At 40.2% G+C, this 18,088-nt stretch overlaps 1 protein-coding gene across 1 annotated transcript in view; it reads left to right on the top strand.

Moving 5' to 3' along the window:
* The window catches only part of COL4A4 (collagen type IV alpha 4 chain), a 66,612-nt gene that overhangs the window by 47,143 nt on the left and 1,381 nt on the right, over positions 1–18,088 (top strand). Inside the window, 16 exon segments of the mRNA XM_032119540.1 lie at positions 2–78; positions 80–118; positions 1,175–1,238; positions 1,749–1,823; positions 1,968–2,075; positions 2,399–2,506; positions 6,426–6,497; positions 7,269–7,397; positions 9,210–9,317; positions 9,838–9,993; positions 10,620–10,718; positions 11,024–11,032; positions 12,474–12,605; positions 14,649–14,765; positions 15,506–15,694; positions 17,462–17,748. Coding sequence (XP_031975431.1) covers positions 2–78; positions 80–118; positions 1,175–1,238; positions 1,749–1,823; positions 1,968–2,075; positions 2,399–2,506; positions 6,426–6,497; positions 7,269–7,397; positions 9,210–9,317; positions 9,838–9,993; positions 10,620–10,718; positions 11,024–11,032; positions 12,474–12,605; positions 14,649–14,765; positions 15,506–15,694; positions 17,462–17,748 — 1,769 coding nt within the window.

Here is an 18,088-nt window from a genome sequence, read left to right as displayed (position 1 = left end):
GGACTGCCAGGTGACCAAGGTGACACTGGAGTGATGGGGTTTCCAGGATCACGGGGTTTGCCTGGACCAAAAGGGCTTTCAAGGAATGACAGGTTTTCAAGGAGGACCAGGTGACCAGGTAAACAGAGTGTAGTTGAAGTGTCCTGGACTTTGCAGTTTATCACCTGCCTCTAAGACAATATGATTGTATCGTACTCACCCATCAGATGTTCCCTCTGAGAAGAGACAGCCAGCGTAGTAGGAAATGTAAATTCCCTAAGGAAACACCTCTGTGCTTTGGTTACATTTTAGCAGGAACTGTGGTGGGAGTTAGGAAGGGGCCTCTCTTAGCTACCTGCTCTGATGTAGTTCTTTGCCACATGGTTGAAGTCCAGGCTCCACTACACTAAGTAGGGGGGCAAAAATCAGATGCACAATCAAGTCTTCAACATTATTCCTAAGAACAGATTGACAAACCACTTACCACAGAGATCATAACATAGCAGCAGCACAGTTACGAAGCTAATACGTAGTTGCTTCTTCATATCCTGCTGTGTGAAGTGACCAAAGCAACAGACAAGACAAACCAAGCCATCTTTGCCTCAAGCAAAACCTAGGCAAGCAGTGTTGCTCAAGAACAAACACACAAAACCACCCAAACACCACATGCAAGGTACAATTCTTTACTGCTTGTATGCTGGGTAGGTAGACAGTGAGATTACATGAAGCATAAAGCACAGTTGTTTTCTTGGCAAAGGGACATACTTTTGCTGGTTTGTTTTATTAAATTTATTTGCCGATTAAAGGTCATTATTCAAAAGGAAAAATAAGGAAATCTACATTTTTATTGTTACATCACAATATTTCTGGGTAATGTTTATAGTAAATTTTCGGTAACATACAATATTGGATATATATTTTATGGTACCTTTAAATCAAATTATTCAAGCCATCTGTGGTGAAATTAAAGCTGTTTGAGCCAAGAATGAGAATAAGCTATAAAAGCACAATTCAAAATTATTAGCAAGTCTAACCTACAGTTTCTTGTTGGTGGCTAGTGTTAGGTAACAAAGACAAGATGCTTTTCTGTTGAGCTTAAGATACAGTTCTGCTAAGAGAACCAAATGCTCCTGCAGATCATTCCTACTACACATATCCTATGTCAAACATTTTTATTTTTTTTTTTAAAAATCAGGGTGATGTTGGCTTACCAGGAAACCCTGGCTATCCAGGACTGATTGGCCCCAAAGGATGTAAAGGTAATGAGTTTATATAGATATGCTTTGAAAAGAGAAATATTGTTAGGATATATGTGGGGTAGATGGTGAAGAAACGAAGAAATTATTTTCACTTCTGTCCTATTTTCCCATAAAACATGAATGTAATTAGAAACAAGTCTCACTTACCTGAAGGCAAAAGTTGCATTTCAGTATATTCTTTAACAGCTTGTTCTTTTAAAAGTAGGTATTACTAATTTAGAAGATAAATTCTTGTCAAATTTCATAGAATTTAAAAATTCCATCAAAACCATGTATAAATCCATTCTTATTGATATGGAAAATTTGTCAAATCAAAGAAGAGAAAATGCAATCAAAGTGAACTGTCATAATTTGCATGTGCCAAAGCAATTTTCAATTTGTGTTCTCTTAGCCCCTTCTATAGCTCTTTATATCTATTAGTGACTTTTCTGGTCTTAAAAAAGTGTATAGCTTTGGTTTTGTGGATGGAAAGGATGCTTGTATAAAATGGAAGTCATTGTACTTCAACAGGCAAGAGAGGTGACCCAACTCCTCTGCTTGGTACACACGGTCGGAAAGGACCTCCAGGAGATCCAGGATTACCAGGTACCTCGTTTTGTTTGAAGAAAAAATTGAACTTAAAAAATTATTTTCTCTCAGTTTTGTTAGCAGAGGGAGCTCAGCTCCCTGTGCATTTTGAGCCATTCTGTAGCAATTGCTGCCTTTTTTTTTTTGTTTGTTTTCTTTAAGGACTTCGTGGATTCCCAGGGGAGAAGGGTTTACCAGGTATCCAAGGACAACCTGGAAGACCAGGATCCAAGGGTGACCCTGGATATCCAGGGCTACCTGGATTACCAGGTAATGCCAAAGTTTAAAAAATAGTGCCATGGAACAGCTCAAAAGAGATATGGAACAAGCAAAGGCAGTTGAGGAGGCATCTCTGTGGAGGAGGCTGGAGAAACCAGAGATCATATGAAGGGGGGCATTGAAAGTTTTTTCTGTACCTATAGACAGCAGCAATTGTCTGCTCAGTCTCAGAGAGCAAGATACATCAATTCTTCCTACATCCCCAAACACTTTCAGGTACTGCTGTTAACAGAGTGGGCTGCATAGCATGGGGAAAAAAATCAACCATTTAATAGAATTGCATATTCACAGGTTTGGGGTTTTTTCACTCTCAGGAGCTACAGGTCCTCAGGGATTGCCAGGAGAACCTGGAGAAAAAGGAAAACATGGAATTTTGGGACCCCCAGGATTGCAAGGGTTACCTGGATCCCAAGGCAGAAAAGGTAAACACTATATACAGTGCCATTCTAGTGGTAATGTGACAGTGCCAGACATAAATACCCTTTTAGTAGTGAAAATGGAAAAGGCCTAACTGTGACTGTGATTTGGACTCTGTGGTCTCAAGCTGCTAGAAGACTTAAGCCAGTTCCCATCACCTTTGAGAAGTAACATAAATGCTACTTTGGAAAATTGGGCTACAATCTAAAGTGAGTAAGGAGGAGGGTAGAAACAGAGTCTGGCTTAGCTGGTGTAACTCATAGCAGAACTTTAGGAAAGGAAATGGAATTTGTGGTAATTCAGTTGTTTCACTTCAGTTATGCTGTGTTCTACATTTTCACCATGGAGTGCCACTGTTACTCTATAAACCCAGCAGGCTGCTATGACAGCTTTGTCTTTCAAATTTGTTTTAACAAATTGTGATAACTTGAGTTTGGTTTTATTATTGGTTTTCTTGTTGCATTGTTTTCTCCCAAAACTGATTTTTGTGGATTTAACAGAGAAATGTTTCCTCCAAATCCTAATTTACACTTCTCACAATGATTGTTATGTTTAGATTGAACATCAGTTCATCTATACAGTTGTTTTTGCTGGAGAACATTATTAACTTTTATTATGTGTAGAATTGAAATTTTAAGCTATTAATACTTCATAAAGAAAGTTATCAACTCTGTATCCTGTGACTGTTATAGTGTGCTTCATAACCAGTTCCCAAACAGGAAGATTAGTGACCCCTATATAGAAACCACAGTAAAGTAACACTTGGGGCTATAAAAAATGGTTAGAGAGGACAATAGATCCACTTTTCCAAATTCAGCTTAAGGAAAAATTGAGAAGGTTTCTTATAAACTACTGAAAATTCAAATGAAAAATGGAAACAATTTATGATTGCTTGCAGTAAATAAGCAGTGCTGACTTAAACTGTCATGACAGATTCCCTGCTGGTGCATAATGTGCAAGAGAACATTTCGGTGTTGCAAACAATATTTGCTGTAACAAAGGCAGAGATCTGCAGTGGCAGGGATGTCTGAAAGGTGTCAAAAAAGTAAAAAAGCATTATTCTGCTGAAAACTTCTTCATTGCTGATGGGCTCTTTCCTTCTTGTCATAAGACACTTCTTTAGTATATTGTGCAGAAGTTATCCCAAGTCCTGCACAGGAACATAACAAATCAACACACATCCTGCACAGGGAAAAGTTCAGTCCCAAATGGCAATTCATTAGAGACTGAGTTGCCTGCCTAAGCTGAGGATTCTGTGTATTGCCAGCCATAGCTGAAAAAAGGTTAACACCTTTGAAACTATAGCCAGTAATGAAGACTGACTGGTATTTGTATTCCAATTCAATTGGATATATAGATCTTGGTGCTGTTTTCAACAAGTGCTGGTGCAAGAATTAGAAATTAAATGGATAATTCATAGCTAAGTACACGGCCTCGTTAGTCTCATTGGTTCTCAGTTACATTAAAGGTTTTGTGCCTGAACTTTCAGATTTTAAAGAACTTTTAGATTTAAAAAATGTAAGTTAAACATCATCTATCAAAGCATAATCCCATTTTCTTTATTACAGTAGTTTTACTAGTTAAGGGCTTAGCCTGGCAAGCCTTACTTGTGTGAGTAATCCTTGATGAGGCAAGTAATACTCAGACCATCAGCAGCATGACCTGTATGAGCAGAAGCTGAATTGGGCTGTACAATACAGAAACAGTGGTTCATGCTCAGGTCAGCCAATTCAGCTGTACCTAGAAACATGGAGCTATAGCAATCCAAAAATCTAGAATTACAAGTGCTGATATTATAATGGATTGTTGGCAAATGTGTCAGAAATTCCCTGGAAAGCAAGTAAACCAACCCATCAATCTTGCCTGAATGAGCCAAAGATCAAAAAAGTTTTAAATTGTGACCTAGGGACCAAAATAAGTTAGGAGTTTATAATAATTTTAAAATACCACTGTTAAATTCCCCAAATGCAACTCTTACATGAATTTTAAAATGGGAACATGTCCAAATTACAAGAAGGCTACAGAAAGCAGGAATGAAACTTAGAATGTCATGAAAAATTAAAGAACCGTTAATTAAGGTCACAGAAGATATTACAGGTTGCATTACTAGTATCCCATATTATAAAGTGGATTACAAAGAGAGTATATTATCAATGTTTTGCAGGTTTTCAAACAATCTTCTGGATTTAAAATTTTTCCAGACTGGTGTTTGTTACACATTGTTTTGTTTTTTTGTTTTTTTTCCAATTCATCCTTTGTTAAATTTTAACTAAAATAATTCAACAGTTTCTGAGAACAAAGCTATAGAAGTTTTAGTGTGCCCATTAGAGAACTCTATTTTTTTAATATTTATAAAATATAAATTTTAAAAATATTATGTATATTTATTTTTTATTTTTCTTTCTCAGATGACCCATCTTTGAACTAGGGACATTTAAATTTGGCAGGTGAAGAAGTTGATGAAGGGCATACATGTTGCTGTTCCTACAGCAATTTGTCCTTGCCCAGTTTGACCAGTTATAAGCTTTAAAAAATATATCCATTCAGATGTGCTTAAATAGAGCAATAAATTCTCCCAAGATCCCTGCTCTGGATGTATGGCAGATTGATGAGCTGCAGGACATGCTGGGATCGAGCACTGGCACCCAACAGAGAACCTACATCTTCTGTGCCAGGAAGGAGCCAGAGGAAAGGAGACAGACACACAGATAATTCAGACTTGTGGGAAAAAACCACTGCAACCAGACTGGGAAACCTGCAGGGCAGGGAGAGCAACTGATGTGGAAAGAAAGGAGGCAGAAATGAGCAGCAGAACAGAGACAGGAGTAGGTACTGACAGTATCATTCAGCTCCTTGATGATCAGTGTCCCTCTCTGGAGCAAGAGGCATCCCAAATCTGTTCCTCTCTCTGAAACCTCTTTGAAACCTGTCCCCAAATGACCCATCAGTTTTGCCGGACCTGTGGCTATCACCAGGTGACAGACTGCTGTCTGCACTAAGGAAGTGTTTGTTCTCACATTTGAGTTTACCTATACAACTTAGGAACTATAAACTGCTGATGACATGGAGGTATTTTTACCCTCCACTGCAAACAACAAATACAACCTCAGATTAGTTCAACTTTTTAAAAAATTGATAAAAAGGTGCCATCTATAGCTTTACCTATTGTGTTTTAGCAATTTTCAAAGAAACACAGTTTATAAAGCAAAAGTTATGTCTGACTACCACAAACAGCCAGTGCTAGGGAACATCACTAGTGACAGAGCTGCTCTATATACTACCATGTGTCACCATAGGTCTCAATTACAGATTTGTTGTCTTCAAAGACTTTGTGCTGTTCAGTTCAAAGAACTTTTGTAATAGAGTGATGCAAAAAAAGCATAGTGTTCTGTGTGAAATCTGCAGGACCAGAGAAGGGAAGCCAGGTGAAAATTTAGCCTCTTTTTGGTGCAGCTGGGTAAAATTGCATTTCTATTTTGAACAGAAGCTGCAAAGAAGTTCCAGCTTTACAGATATCTTAAGCAGTGTCTGCATTCCCATCAGTGGCCATGAAGTGGTAGCACAGCAAACTTTGGAGTAGCAAGCACATGTAGCAGTAGCAGTCCAGCCATAGACACAAGGTTCTCTATAGATTAGCCCATAATCTGCTAGCTGCAGTATGGAAATACCTAAAGGATTAAAAGTTGTGCTTTCTGATTGCTTTGATGTGAAACTGTATTATGACTATTTTTAAATTTTTCCAGTTTGCCTTTCAAAAAGACTGCAATGCCATGTGGTCTCATCTTCAGTTACCAGTATGCAAATTCAGCAAATACCCCATCCTGATCCAGTATGTGTTGTCAGATAAAAAAAAAGGTTTGATTTTTAATTGTGACTGTAAAAGATTATTGTGGCACCCAATCATACCTCTGTAACACCTCTCAGGTCTTCCTGGACTGCCTGGACTGGATGGCTTGGATGGGCTTAAAGGTCAAAAGGGTTCTGCAGGAGCTCCAGGTAAAGATGAGAAATAACTGGAACAGAAAATCTTCTCCTAAATCACTGAAAGTGCAAGGAGTGGTGCATGTTATTTTGATGTTTGCCTTGCCCAGAAGATATCATTAAGGCTCAGACTAAACTTTCAAACAGAATCTAAAATATGCCTAATGGCACACCTGCAGTTATTTGTGGGGAAAACTTTGAAACTTCCATTACTCGCATAATGTTGTTGGAACATTTCAGGGCTGTTTATAAAATTAAAAAGTTAAGTGCAGATGATTCAAAGGAGAGCCAAGTCTCAGATAAAACTAACAAATTAAAAGGAAACTTGTGAAATCCCAGCTCCATTTAAAGTCCTGGGGAGTTGTGCCACAAACTTATGAGGAACATGGATTTCACTCATGCTAATGCATTTGCAATTTTCAAAAGGTGCTTTTGAAGCACTATTAAAAAAACAATGCTTATAATCTATCTAAAGATTACAGATATATGCTGGTAGAAAATTAAATTTAGAACCATGCAATCACATTACATTTCAGGTACAGACAATAATGACACCATATAAAATAACCCCTGAAGAAGAGCATTAAAGCAAAAAGATTACTTTCTTTGAAAGTGATGAATTAGGGCCAGATTCAACAAAACTCTATCCAGCTTCCAAGAGAGAACCAGAAAAACAGCACTAGGCAACCCTTGCAAGGAGGAACATCTGCAACTGGTATTTCTGTTCTGCACATCTGTATTTGTACTTGCTGTAAACTTTATGTACATAATTGTTTTCTTATAAAGGTCAGAGTGAGACAGGGCCCCCAGGATACCCAGGAGAAATTGGACCAAAAGGAGACAGAGGTGAACCTGGATGGCCTGGTATTTCTATTCCAGGCCCCCCTGGAGAAAGGGGATTCCCAGGATTTCCAGGTAAGAATAGGTCTTCTCCAAAGTGCTGCTCTGCAGAATTGAAATTAAGGTCAATTACTCTGGTTAATACGAACATTACTCAGAAGATTCTCTCCCTAAAAACATTTCTGTTTTAACCTGCTGATGTTTCCTGAGTAGAGATACATAGACTCTGGAATTTCTAGTTTATGTTATAGGAGAGGAAAGAATGAAAATAGAAAATTATGGACTTGAATAGGCTCAGGGAATTGCTAGGTAGGGTTGCCACTTGGGAAGAAATTCCTGAAGAAAAAGAGTGCAGAAGATCTGGCAGTCCCAGAACTACAGTAAATCTATCAACTGTTCTGATCTAAGTGCAAGATAGAACTGCTTCACAAGATTCCAGTGGTTATTTTAGAGCTTGGTAATATAGGAATTGCATACAAATGGAAAAAAGCAAGTGTCTGAGGAAGAGCCACTGAGAAAGTGAAGAGACTGGAGCATCTGTCTTATGAGGAGAGGCTGAGGGAGGGGGAATTGCTTTAGCTCCAGAAGAGAAGGCTCAGGGGGAGTTTATTGATATGTGTAAGTACCTGATGGGAAGGACATGGTGACAGTTCCTTCCTAGTGATATCCAGAGACAGGACAAGAGGTAATGGGCACAAACTGACATACAGGAAATTCTACTTAAATATAAGGAAAAGTTTTATTTTCCCTGTGAAGGGAATTGAACATGGGAACAGGTTGCCTGAAGAAGTTACAAAATGTCTGTCATTGGAGATACTCAAACTGCAGCTGGACAGTTTGAGGCAACCTGCTCTAGCTGATCCTGCTTTGAGGGGAGGGTTACACTAGAAAGTCTCCAGAGGCCCACTCAAGCCTCAGCAATTCTGTGATTAGAAGTGACATCAGCTTTACACTCACAGACCTTGCTACAGTCACATAACACATGGAAGAAAAATAGCAGGAGGTGAAATCTGGTGAGGCGAATTATTCTAAGATGAAGACACAATCATTTTTCTTAGTTTGGTTCCTAGTTTGGGAACTGGGGGAGTCAACAGAATGGTGCTGTTGAGGAAAAAAGAGGAAGTTTAATTCTGAGATGTATTAACACTGCTTGACATAGGACAGGTGAGGCCTCCCATGGTTGTGACCAGCTTTGACAAATAAGGGAAAGCTGACCAGAAGGTAAATGGAAGGATGGGGTCAAAAGCAAGACAGAAGAAACTAGATTTGTTTTTTGGTAGAAAAGAGAAGGCAACAGAATGCAACCCACATGTTAACAAGCTGCAACTGTTCAAAAGTGTTATGCAGAGGATGGTAACCTGCAACTCTGCCTGTCACAAGTAAGGGCATAAATGTTTTACTGTGTAAAAATCCAGATTAAAGATTAGGAAAAAAATTCATTTAAGGCTAGTAAATCCATCTTGTCCACTGAGGTTTTTAGGAATTGGTGTAACTCTCTTTTGCCAGGAACAATCTCTGAATACTTACCCTGCCTCAGGCAGAATCATTTCACAGTCCCCACTCATCTTACATTGTTACCATTTCTCCCTTTGCTGGAATTCAGGAAAACGTGGCTATCCATGGCAATGTGCCAACATGTGATGATGTATTTGTAAGGTTACATAGAGTTTATGGGGAGAATTAAAAATTTAAAAAGACAACAGATATTTTCACGTTGACAAGATGGCCTCATTAGCCTGGGGACTGGTATGTTTGGTATACAAATGGGAGCATACATTACCTCCATGACTTCTCATGTCAGCATTCTTTTAGTTATTACCTTCTCTCTGTAATCTAAAGAAAACCCAGATTTTTTTTTAATTTTTTGTTTTAAATGTGATCCCTTAGGTAGAAGAGGACCTGTTGGACCCACTGGACCTATGGGAAGATGTCCTGATAGTGCTTCCCCTGGTCCTCCAGGTGATCAAGGATTACCTGGTTTAGATGGCATCAGAGGTATTAAAACTAAAAATACCAATTTTTATCATGTAAAAAATCCCTGAGGCTACTAGGAGTAACAGGGTTACTCTCTGTGGAACAATGTATAGAAGTGCATATGGAATAAGGAAACCCATCAATGCCTCAGTGAATACAAAGAGAAGTGAACACTATGTATGTATGTATATGTCCAGAGCAAGGACAAAATGCAGATCTCCAGACTAAGCAACACAGTAATTAACGTATAAGATATAAATATAGAGAAACAGTGTTTCAATGAATGTCCCAGTACCTTGCCACCTTCTGCTTGCACAGAGGTTAAATAACTTTAGGAACTATTCCTGACATTGTCTTCCTTAGAAAGCCTTGGACAAAGGCTAACACTAGTATTTCGAAAAACGTGCAAGGGCTGTCCTACATCTTAGAGAAAAAAACAAAAACCTAGAGTAAAATAAAAAAAACCCCACCAGCAGAACATGGCTATTTTTAGACGTTTATATTTTGTGCATTCATTAAGAATAAAGTTCTTTTACCATAGGTGATCCTGGGAATCCTGGTCCTCCTGGAGAGACTATCTTTGTGCGAGGAGATCCAGGTGATACTGGCATTCGAGGGGCACCAGGTAATCCTGGGCCACGAGGACAACAGGGAGCCAGAGGCCCTCCAGGGAGCCCGGGAAGAGAAGGCCCAAAGGGTATGGTCAGAGATGTTTTTAAGTTGTGTGCATTTATGCCCAGCCCCTGAGACTGAGCCTTGTGCCCAGGGGGCTGCCATTGGAGATGCAGCCAGGCAGAAGGGGTGGAGGCTGGACATTCCACAGCTCTGCCTGGTTACCTACAGATACGATGGGGTTGGGGTAGAAGGTGAGAGTAGAGACAGATTCACACGTGCTGCTTCCAACAGCTTGTTGGAAGACACCCCTGCCAACCTAAGGCAGTAAAACATTTGATTTTGCCAGATAAGCAAACCATGACCTCTCTTAAAGGGTCTTGAGAAACTATGGAAAACGCAGATGTGTTTGAACTAACAGAGTCTCACATCTGCCCCATATCAATAGCTTGAGGCTTTCAAGAGATTCTTTAGTTTGAAACAGAAATCTACATACTCTGCTTCTTTCACGCACTGTAGAGAAATCCCATCTACACCAATCACTTCCAATCTCTACAAAAAGAAAAGTCCTAATTTATAAGTCAGATCCAGACCAGGGAAAGAAGAAATGTGCATTTCTTTCTGTGACACAACAGAGTTGAGGCCTCCCAAGCATTTTTTGTTACTCAAGCATCCAGACTTCATTTTAGCTATGTTTGGTGTTATTTCCAGGCCCTATGGGGATCCATGGCCCACAGGGTCCACCTGGTGCTACAGGACAACCAGGAGACCAAGGTTTTCCAGGAAGACCTGGTCCCAGAGGTCCCACAGGTACTTATGAACCTGTCGCTTATTGTCATTCAACTATAACTGTGATCTTTCTATTCATAATAATCATACTAATGTTTACTTGCATGCAGATAATTTAAACAATCTCAGAAAAAAGACCCCTGCAGTTGTCAACTTAACTGATTTCTCATTTGAGTGAAAATTTCTGAACTATTTGTTTCTAATGTCACCTCATGTAAGTGATTTCAGTTCTCATTCCATTCTTCACTCTAATTTACATGCCTGAAACTTGCTTCCACCTGCACCACAATGGCCACAATCTGCTTTCCATTTTTCAAATCCTTCAGGTTTCATAGGTAAGTTCATGACTCTTGATTATTATTCTTTGCATGGGAGCTCCCTTATGTATAGAAACATTCAGCTCTTATTAGAAGGTATCCTTGGCGTGGTTCTAGGAGTAGTAGTTACTGCTACCAGGACACAGTTCTAATATATGCTTTGCATAAACAGCACTGATATCATGAGAATGCTCTGCTGAGAAGTCTCATGCTAGGACATTAATTAGACTTGTGAAACATTTGTTTCTAGTTCTTGTTTGGGTTTTTTTTTTTCTTTCTAACCAATATCATAGCAAAAGCTTGAATCCTAACACTGGATTACTACAAACACTGAACTCTCCATCTGACTAAATGTTGATCCAAAATGCAAACAGGCAGGAGGTCCCAGTAACTTACAATATATAAAATGTATCTATTCTGGTTTGGGTTTTTTTTTAATATTAGAATTACTTCAAATGGCCATTATGGGCTAGGTTTTTCTGCCTGCCTATTGATGGTTTTGCAGCAACACAGTAGGCAAAATACTGCAAAGTTTTCCACGTGCTAAGGTGTTTGCACTGAAGTTGGGTAGGTATAGACTTTAGGCTTTAACTCAAGTCTGTTTGGGGCACATTAAGACTAAAGCTATACACCAAATATGGAATATAGAATCACTGAATAGTTTAAGTTGGAAAAGACCTTCAAGATATCAAATCCCACCATTAAGCCAGCACTGCCAAGGGCACCACTAAACCATGTGCCACATCTACATGTCTTTTCAATAACACCAGGGACGGTGACTCCACCACTTCCCGGAACAGTTCCAGGGCTTGACAACCCTTCTCATGAAGACATATTTCCTTATATCCAATATAAGTCTCCCTTGATGAAACTGAAGGCCATTTCCTCTTGTTACTTGGGAGAAGAGAGTCTCTACAAGCTCCTTGCAAGTAACTGTAATGGAGCAATAAGGTCCCTACTGACCCTCCTCCAGACTAAAAACCCCCAGTTCCCCCAGCTGCTCCTCACCAGGCTTGTGCACCAGACACTTTGCAGCTCCATTGCCTCTCTCTGGACACACTCCAGTACCTCAATGTCTTTCTTGCAGTGAGAGGCCCAAAACTGAACACAGGATTCAAGGTGCAGCCTCACCAGTGCTGAGCACAGGGGAATGGTCGCTGCCCTGGTCCTGCTGGCCACACTATTGCTGGTACAGGCCAGGATGCCACTGGCCTTCTTGCCCACCTGGGCAAAGATCACAAACCAGCTAACACACACTTGCTACCACTGGCTTGCCATGCCGTTAATACTGCTCTAAAAGACTAAGGGTAAAATTAAAATCAGTGGGACTCAATAATTCAAGATTTTAAAATACTTAAAGTATACTCTTGAATACCAAAATCAGCTAACATTTATGGTGACTTTTTGCATGGGAGCTATTAGCCAGTCTTCCAATTCACTTTCCCACTACACATTCCAGGTGACCCTGGTGAATCAGGAAAAGTAGATGATTCATGCCCTACAACCCCTGGGCCTCCTGGGGACGCAGGGCAAAGAGGAGAGGATGGCTCTGCAGGATTACCAGGGCCAATAGGCCACCCTGGACCCCAAGGTAAGCTCATGTTTTGAAAGCTTGGATGTTCTTTTCAGCCATTTAGAGAACAAGTAGAAAAGGGTCAGAGTGTCAGAGTTTCTTCTGTTTTACCCTCTCTCTTCTCCGTAAACACTTACTAACAGTCTCCAGAAACCCATAGCGGGCTGGTTAATGCTGAGGGTGATGGATAAATGTAGCTGAACCAGGCTGTTTGAGCCTGCCTGTGCTACATTCCCTTTTCCTAGGCCAGGGAGGGCAAAAGTATCAGGCACTGTTGAGAAAAAAGTTCTTCAAATGGTATTTTTCCTTTTTCCCCCAAAAATTGTAAAGCAATGCCTCAAACCACCCCTTGGGTTAGACCTATTTGGAGCATGTTTAAAATATGCATGCTTTAAAATTTAGCAATAATGAATCCCAAAGCTCTGCTAACCAAAATCCTAAAAGGACAATGAAGTCAGAGAAGAGGCTACAATAGAGCTCTTTATCTGTTAGAACATGAAAAAAGTTACCACCAAAGAAAATTGACCAAAGAGATCTTAAAAGGAAGTGATAAAAGACTGAAACATTCTTCTGGCAGAAGAAAGCAAGAGCAATGCTGGTACTGGTGATCCCAAAAGAGAGGCCACCTTCATAGAAATACAGCATAGCTCATCTACAGAGTGTCTTCAGTTTAGATGGTGGAACCCCTCTTGTGGTGTAAGGTATTTCCTACTTGGGAAACGAAAGTTTTTTGTGTTGGCTGCTCTAGACATCCAGTGTCTCCAGAGAAAAAAATCCATTATTGTCTCCCAGGAGATTCCCTGCAGCAGTCATTCCTATCATGAAAGGAAACAATGCAATTTTCAGTCAGCTCTCTAGTTTTACATATCTTAGTTGATTTGCCAGCTAAAAGAAATTTCTGGGGTTACACAGCTGTGTTTCCATTATATACATCATTAAGTGTTTCTGTAAAACCAGGCAATACTTGCACTGGTTTTATGAAAGAAATAAAGAAATATTAATGCTTTTTCCTTTATTAAGATAGGAGAATCCAATTTTCTCCTGGCTTGGAAGGAAAACTGGAAGTTATACTGGCAAAAGCAATGGATTTTATTAAAACCCTTCAGTGTGCTTAAGCTTTGGCAGAATAACTATGCAACCAACATAGAAAAGCTGTTAATTGTTTTGACTGGTTCAGGTTTTCTTAGTAAAAAGTAACATGGGGAAATTTGAATGTTGTGAGACAACCTTGAATTACTCATTCTGCAGGTTAAATAGCAAAATCTGCAAGGAATGAGACACCATTACTGAGAAACAACTGTGGTGGGTGCTAGAGAAACACCCTCATCTGAAAACTGGTGTTTATCAAAGGAGGAAAACCACTTCTAAATGCAACAATACCTGACAAGTGTAACTTTGTTCAATTCAGGTTATGTTTTAAGTAGCCAGTGAACAGGCCCATCATTATCTGCACACTACATGAGATGTATCTTTTACTGTCATGGCCACACCTTCCCTGCTAATGTATAAAATGCAAGGACATGTGAGAAATACAAAAAGGTGAGGCCATCAGGAGCCTAAAAATGTCTTTACCCTTCCCCACTGGATGTAGTCCAGTTCTGCAGTCTCTCCCTGTTCTCTAAGTACTCCAGTACATCTGTTAGTTCAAGGAGAGTTCACTGTATGTTCTTAGACTTTGCTGAATGGGGTTCTCAAAGCTGACAGCTTGGCTTGCCTCAGGAGGAGTTACTGCTCATTCCATGGTACAGATCCTGATGGCAATTCTGCACGAGGCTTGCATGATAATGTTTGCTGGGGAGTGCTTTGATTTCAACTGTAAATCACACAAGATCTCTGGAGAGGATGGAAAACCTTATCAGGAGCTGCTATTCCCAAAGTCATGTGTCTGAGCTACTGCTGTGGTCACAGGGTGAATAAGTGGTGAAGAGAATTCCCAGCAGAAGTAGTTCTGCACCTCCCTGCCCTGGTGTCCATTTCGCTGACTGGCCCTTTGTGTTTGGACAATGTAGAACCTTAAATGCAGCCCTGTGAAGGAAAAGCACATACTTTTTATTTATCTAGGCGTAAAAGGTGAAGAAGGATCATATGGCCTGCCAGGTCAAGATGGGTTACCTGGGGCACCTGGACCACCAGGTGACCACGGGAGCCGAGGAGAGCAAGGGTACACTGGGCCACAAGGTAAGGATGGAGCATGACTCTGGGGGGGACATATGTGAGCTGATGCACAGACTCAGTTTTCTCTCTGCTTCCCCAGTTCTCACATGGATATATCCACCTCTAGCCTGAGGTTCCATGACACCTCTTGCCCCCTCTCAGTTAAAGCACTGACAGTGATATTTGTGAATGATTTCACAACAAGACCTGTTGGAAGAAAATTTATCTCAGCAGCCATTAGTAAGCAGAAAGGCAATTAACCACCCATGCTCAGACAACTTATATCAAAAGGCATGCATGTCTGAGCCAGGACTAACGGGCAACTGTCTGGCAGTAATTAAAATTGTATTTTAACTGTGGCTGCTCTCTAATAAATTACGGGTTTAATATATATGTGAGGAAGGGGCATCGACTGTTACTGCAAGGATTCAAATTCAGTCCAGACGTTCTGTTCATCCTACTGAGTAAGTCTGGGAAATCCCTGCCCACTTCAGTTTATTTCTTAATCCATACAGCACCAGACAGAGGCACAATAGAAAAGCCAAGTGCCAAGCATTCAGTGGCAATCTAGTTCATTTCTCTCCCAGAAGAAGGGTAACAGAAGTCTACTTGTGTCTTTATTGCCCATGACAGCCTTGAAGTTGTATTGATAATTGAAGTTGTATTATATCCACCTGGGAACTCCTTACTGAGCATTTAACACACAGCTGGTGTGCATTTTTACTATATGTTATACAAGCAAATTCCTTTTACCTTTCTCCAAGGTCCACCTGGCCAGACTGGTGTCCCAGGACAACCAGGCCCCCATATTAGATCTGCAAGTGGATTCTTGCTCGTCCTTCACAGTCAGTCAGACAGAGAACCACTCTGCCCACAGGGGATGCCAAAGTTATGGACTGGCTATAGTCTGCTGTACCTGGAAGGACAAGAGAAAGCCCATAATCAAGATCTTGGTATGTATTGTACATAATTGCTCTCCAGCTAAGGGGTAATATGGTGTTGTCAATACAATGAAAGACAAGTCACATGGAGCAAGCTACAGAACCATCAGTTACCAGTTACTTATTTTCTACAGACTCAAAACTAATTTACACTGATGATAATGAACTTGGTTATGCTGCCCTATTTGTCACCATTTAAAATGGCTTTCTGCTGCTATGCAATCGAATGAAAAAATATTTCAATCTCTAACTAATTTTGACTTGAAGTTGGAGAGATGAGTGGTTTCTTTCATTTATCTCAGCTCATTTTAGGCTGTCTTTGAAGTCACTGGAGAAATTTTCCTAGGTCAGAAATCTCATTTGGCCACTGAAATAACTTCCTGGAGGATCTGCTCCTTTTTTACTATAGACACAGCTTGGGAAAAAGAGCTGGTTAAGTTGGGTAGGTACATTTGGGCAGTGTAAGTAAGCTTTACAAGTAAATTATGCCATCATGTGTACATGTGCTTTTAAGAGTCAGAAGCTAATGTTTTTTGGAAAAGCCAAAGCCAAATTTATCCCAGAGAGAGCTCCTTTTGGTGCCTTGGGTCATTTCTTATCTGTCTTCTACAATTCTGACTAAAATTAGGTGTCTGAATAAGCTGCCTGCCTTGCAGCTTGAGGAACTGATTGGTGGTAATTTGCACAGAAAGTTTCCTAAATTCTTGTTGACTTGTTATACAAGAGGCAGAGAAGTCTCCGAGGAGGAAAGATCAAGGACCTAATAAGCTGAACAAAAAAGAAATGTTTAAAAGAGCAATAAAAAGAGCTATTTTTAGAATAGCAGTGATGTTTTAGAATGTTTTCACTACTGTGTGTTTGGCATTCCCCAGGAGAGCCAGCTGCTAACAGAATGCCTCATAACAGCAGTAAAAGTAAGATTCAAAGAGAACAGAGTCCTTGTCTCCTGTGTGATTTTGCAGGCATTTTCCCTACTCAGGCTGCTCCACATCCTTCATTAGTACTGGAATGGAATATTATCAGTGATAAACAAAAGTGGCTTCTACATAGAAATGTCGCATCTTTAATGAAGGTGTTTGGGGTTGGGGGCATCACAGAAATAACACTTTGCACACCAAGTTCAAGGCAGAACTTTGTGCAGTGATTATTGCTTACTAAATAGGCCATCATGGAACTGTTCTAAATTCAGTTCCGGAAGAAGTTCACCTCAGAAATATGCACTGGTCACTTCTTGGTTCCCACTGATGTCTGCCTGATGAGAATTTTGCAGGATTGGCTCTGCAAAATCCCTCAATCCTTTTTTTTTTCACTTTGGGAGTCTGCGAAACCTTTCTGGAAGGTAGTAGGACAGCTGCTGAGATTTCAGCTTAATGCACTGCTAGCAACGGCTTGTCATACTTCACAAAAATTTTTCTATTTATCAGCATTGTCATTTGGTTTCTCACTGCTCCTAGTGAGTTTGTAAATAGCTGATCTCGTTTTAAACCAGCCGCCACCTCTTGCCTAATTTATTTTTCAGTGTTGGCACAGCTAAGAAATTTGTTATCATAACTGTTTCCCATGGTGACAAACTACATCATGTTTAGGAAGGAAGATACTTACTGGTAAAAGGTCTCTGTTTTTCATGGAGCCATTTTGGTAAAGGGCTTGGGAGGCTTAACATCTGTGAATTATCTAAATCCTGCTAAGATACGTAGTTTTACAGCAACACTGGCCAGAATACTATTTTCAACTTACCTAGAAAGTGGAGTAATTTGCATCGCTTGTTGTTATTGCCAGGTCTGGCTGGATCCTGCCTCCCTGTGTTCAGTACCATGCCATTTGCTTACTGCAACATCAACCAAGTGTGTTACTACGCCAGCCGCAATGACAAGTCCTACTGGCTGTCCAGTGCTGCTCCCCTGCCCATGGCACCGCTGTCCGAGGAGGAGATCCAGCCATACATCAGCAGATGTGCTGTCTGCGAGGCCCCAGCACAGGCAGTGGCACTTCACAGCCAGGACCAGTCAATTCCTCCCTGCCCACTGAACTGGAGGAGCCTTTGGATAGGATACTCTTTTTTGATGGTAAGAAAGTGGGTGCATGATTATATAGATACATTTCTTTCATCCAGCTTTGGTATTCTAAAGGTTCAAGGATTTTTAGCTCTGAAAAGTAAATTATCCAATGTCTAGCAAACATTAAAGAGGAAAATTCACAAGAAACAAGACAAGGGTTAGTTCCAAATTGCAGAATCTGGCTGTAGCTACATATACTGTACTCAGAGCCTTAAGATACACGTTTCCTAAAATTACAAAGGTTTTGCTGGATTTTCATGTACAAAGACATAATTTTCAGAATTAGAACTCCAGGTCTTTTCAATGCCATCCTCAAGTTACATTTGCAGCAGTTTGGATAATGGCATCG

Source organism: Corvus moneduloides, chromosome 10, assembly GCF_009650955.1.
Source record: "Corvus moneduloides isolate bCorMon1 chromosome 10, bCorMon1.pri, whole genome shotgun sequence".
Lineage (NCBI taxonomy): Eukaryota > Metazoa > Chordata > Aves > Passeriformes > Corvidae > Corvus > Corvus moneduloides.
This window is presented reverse-complemented; position numbering and strand designations above follow the sequence as displayed.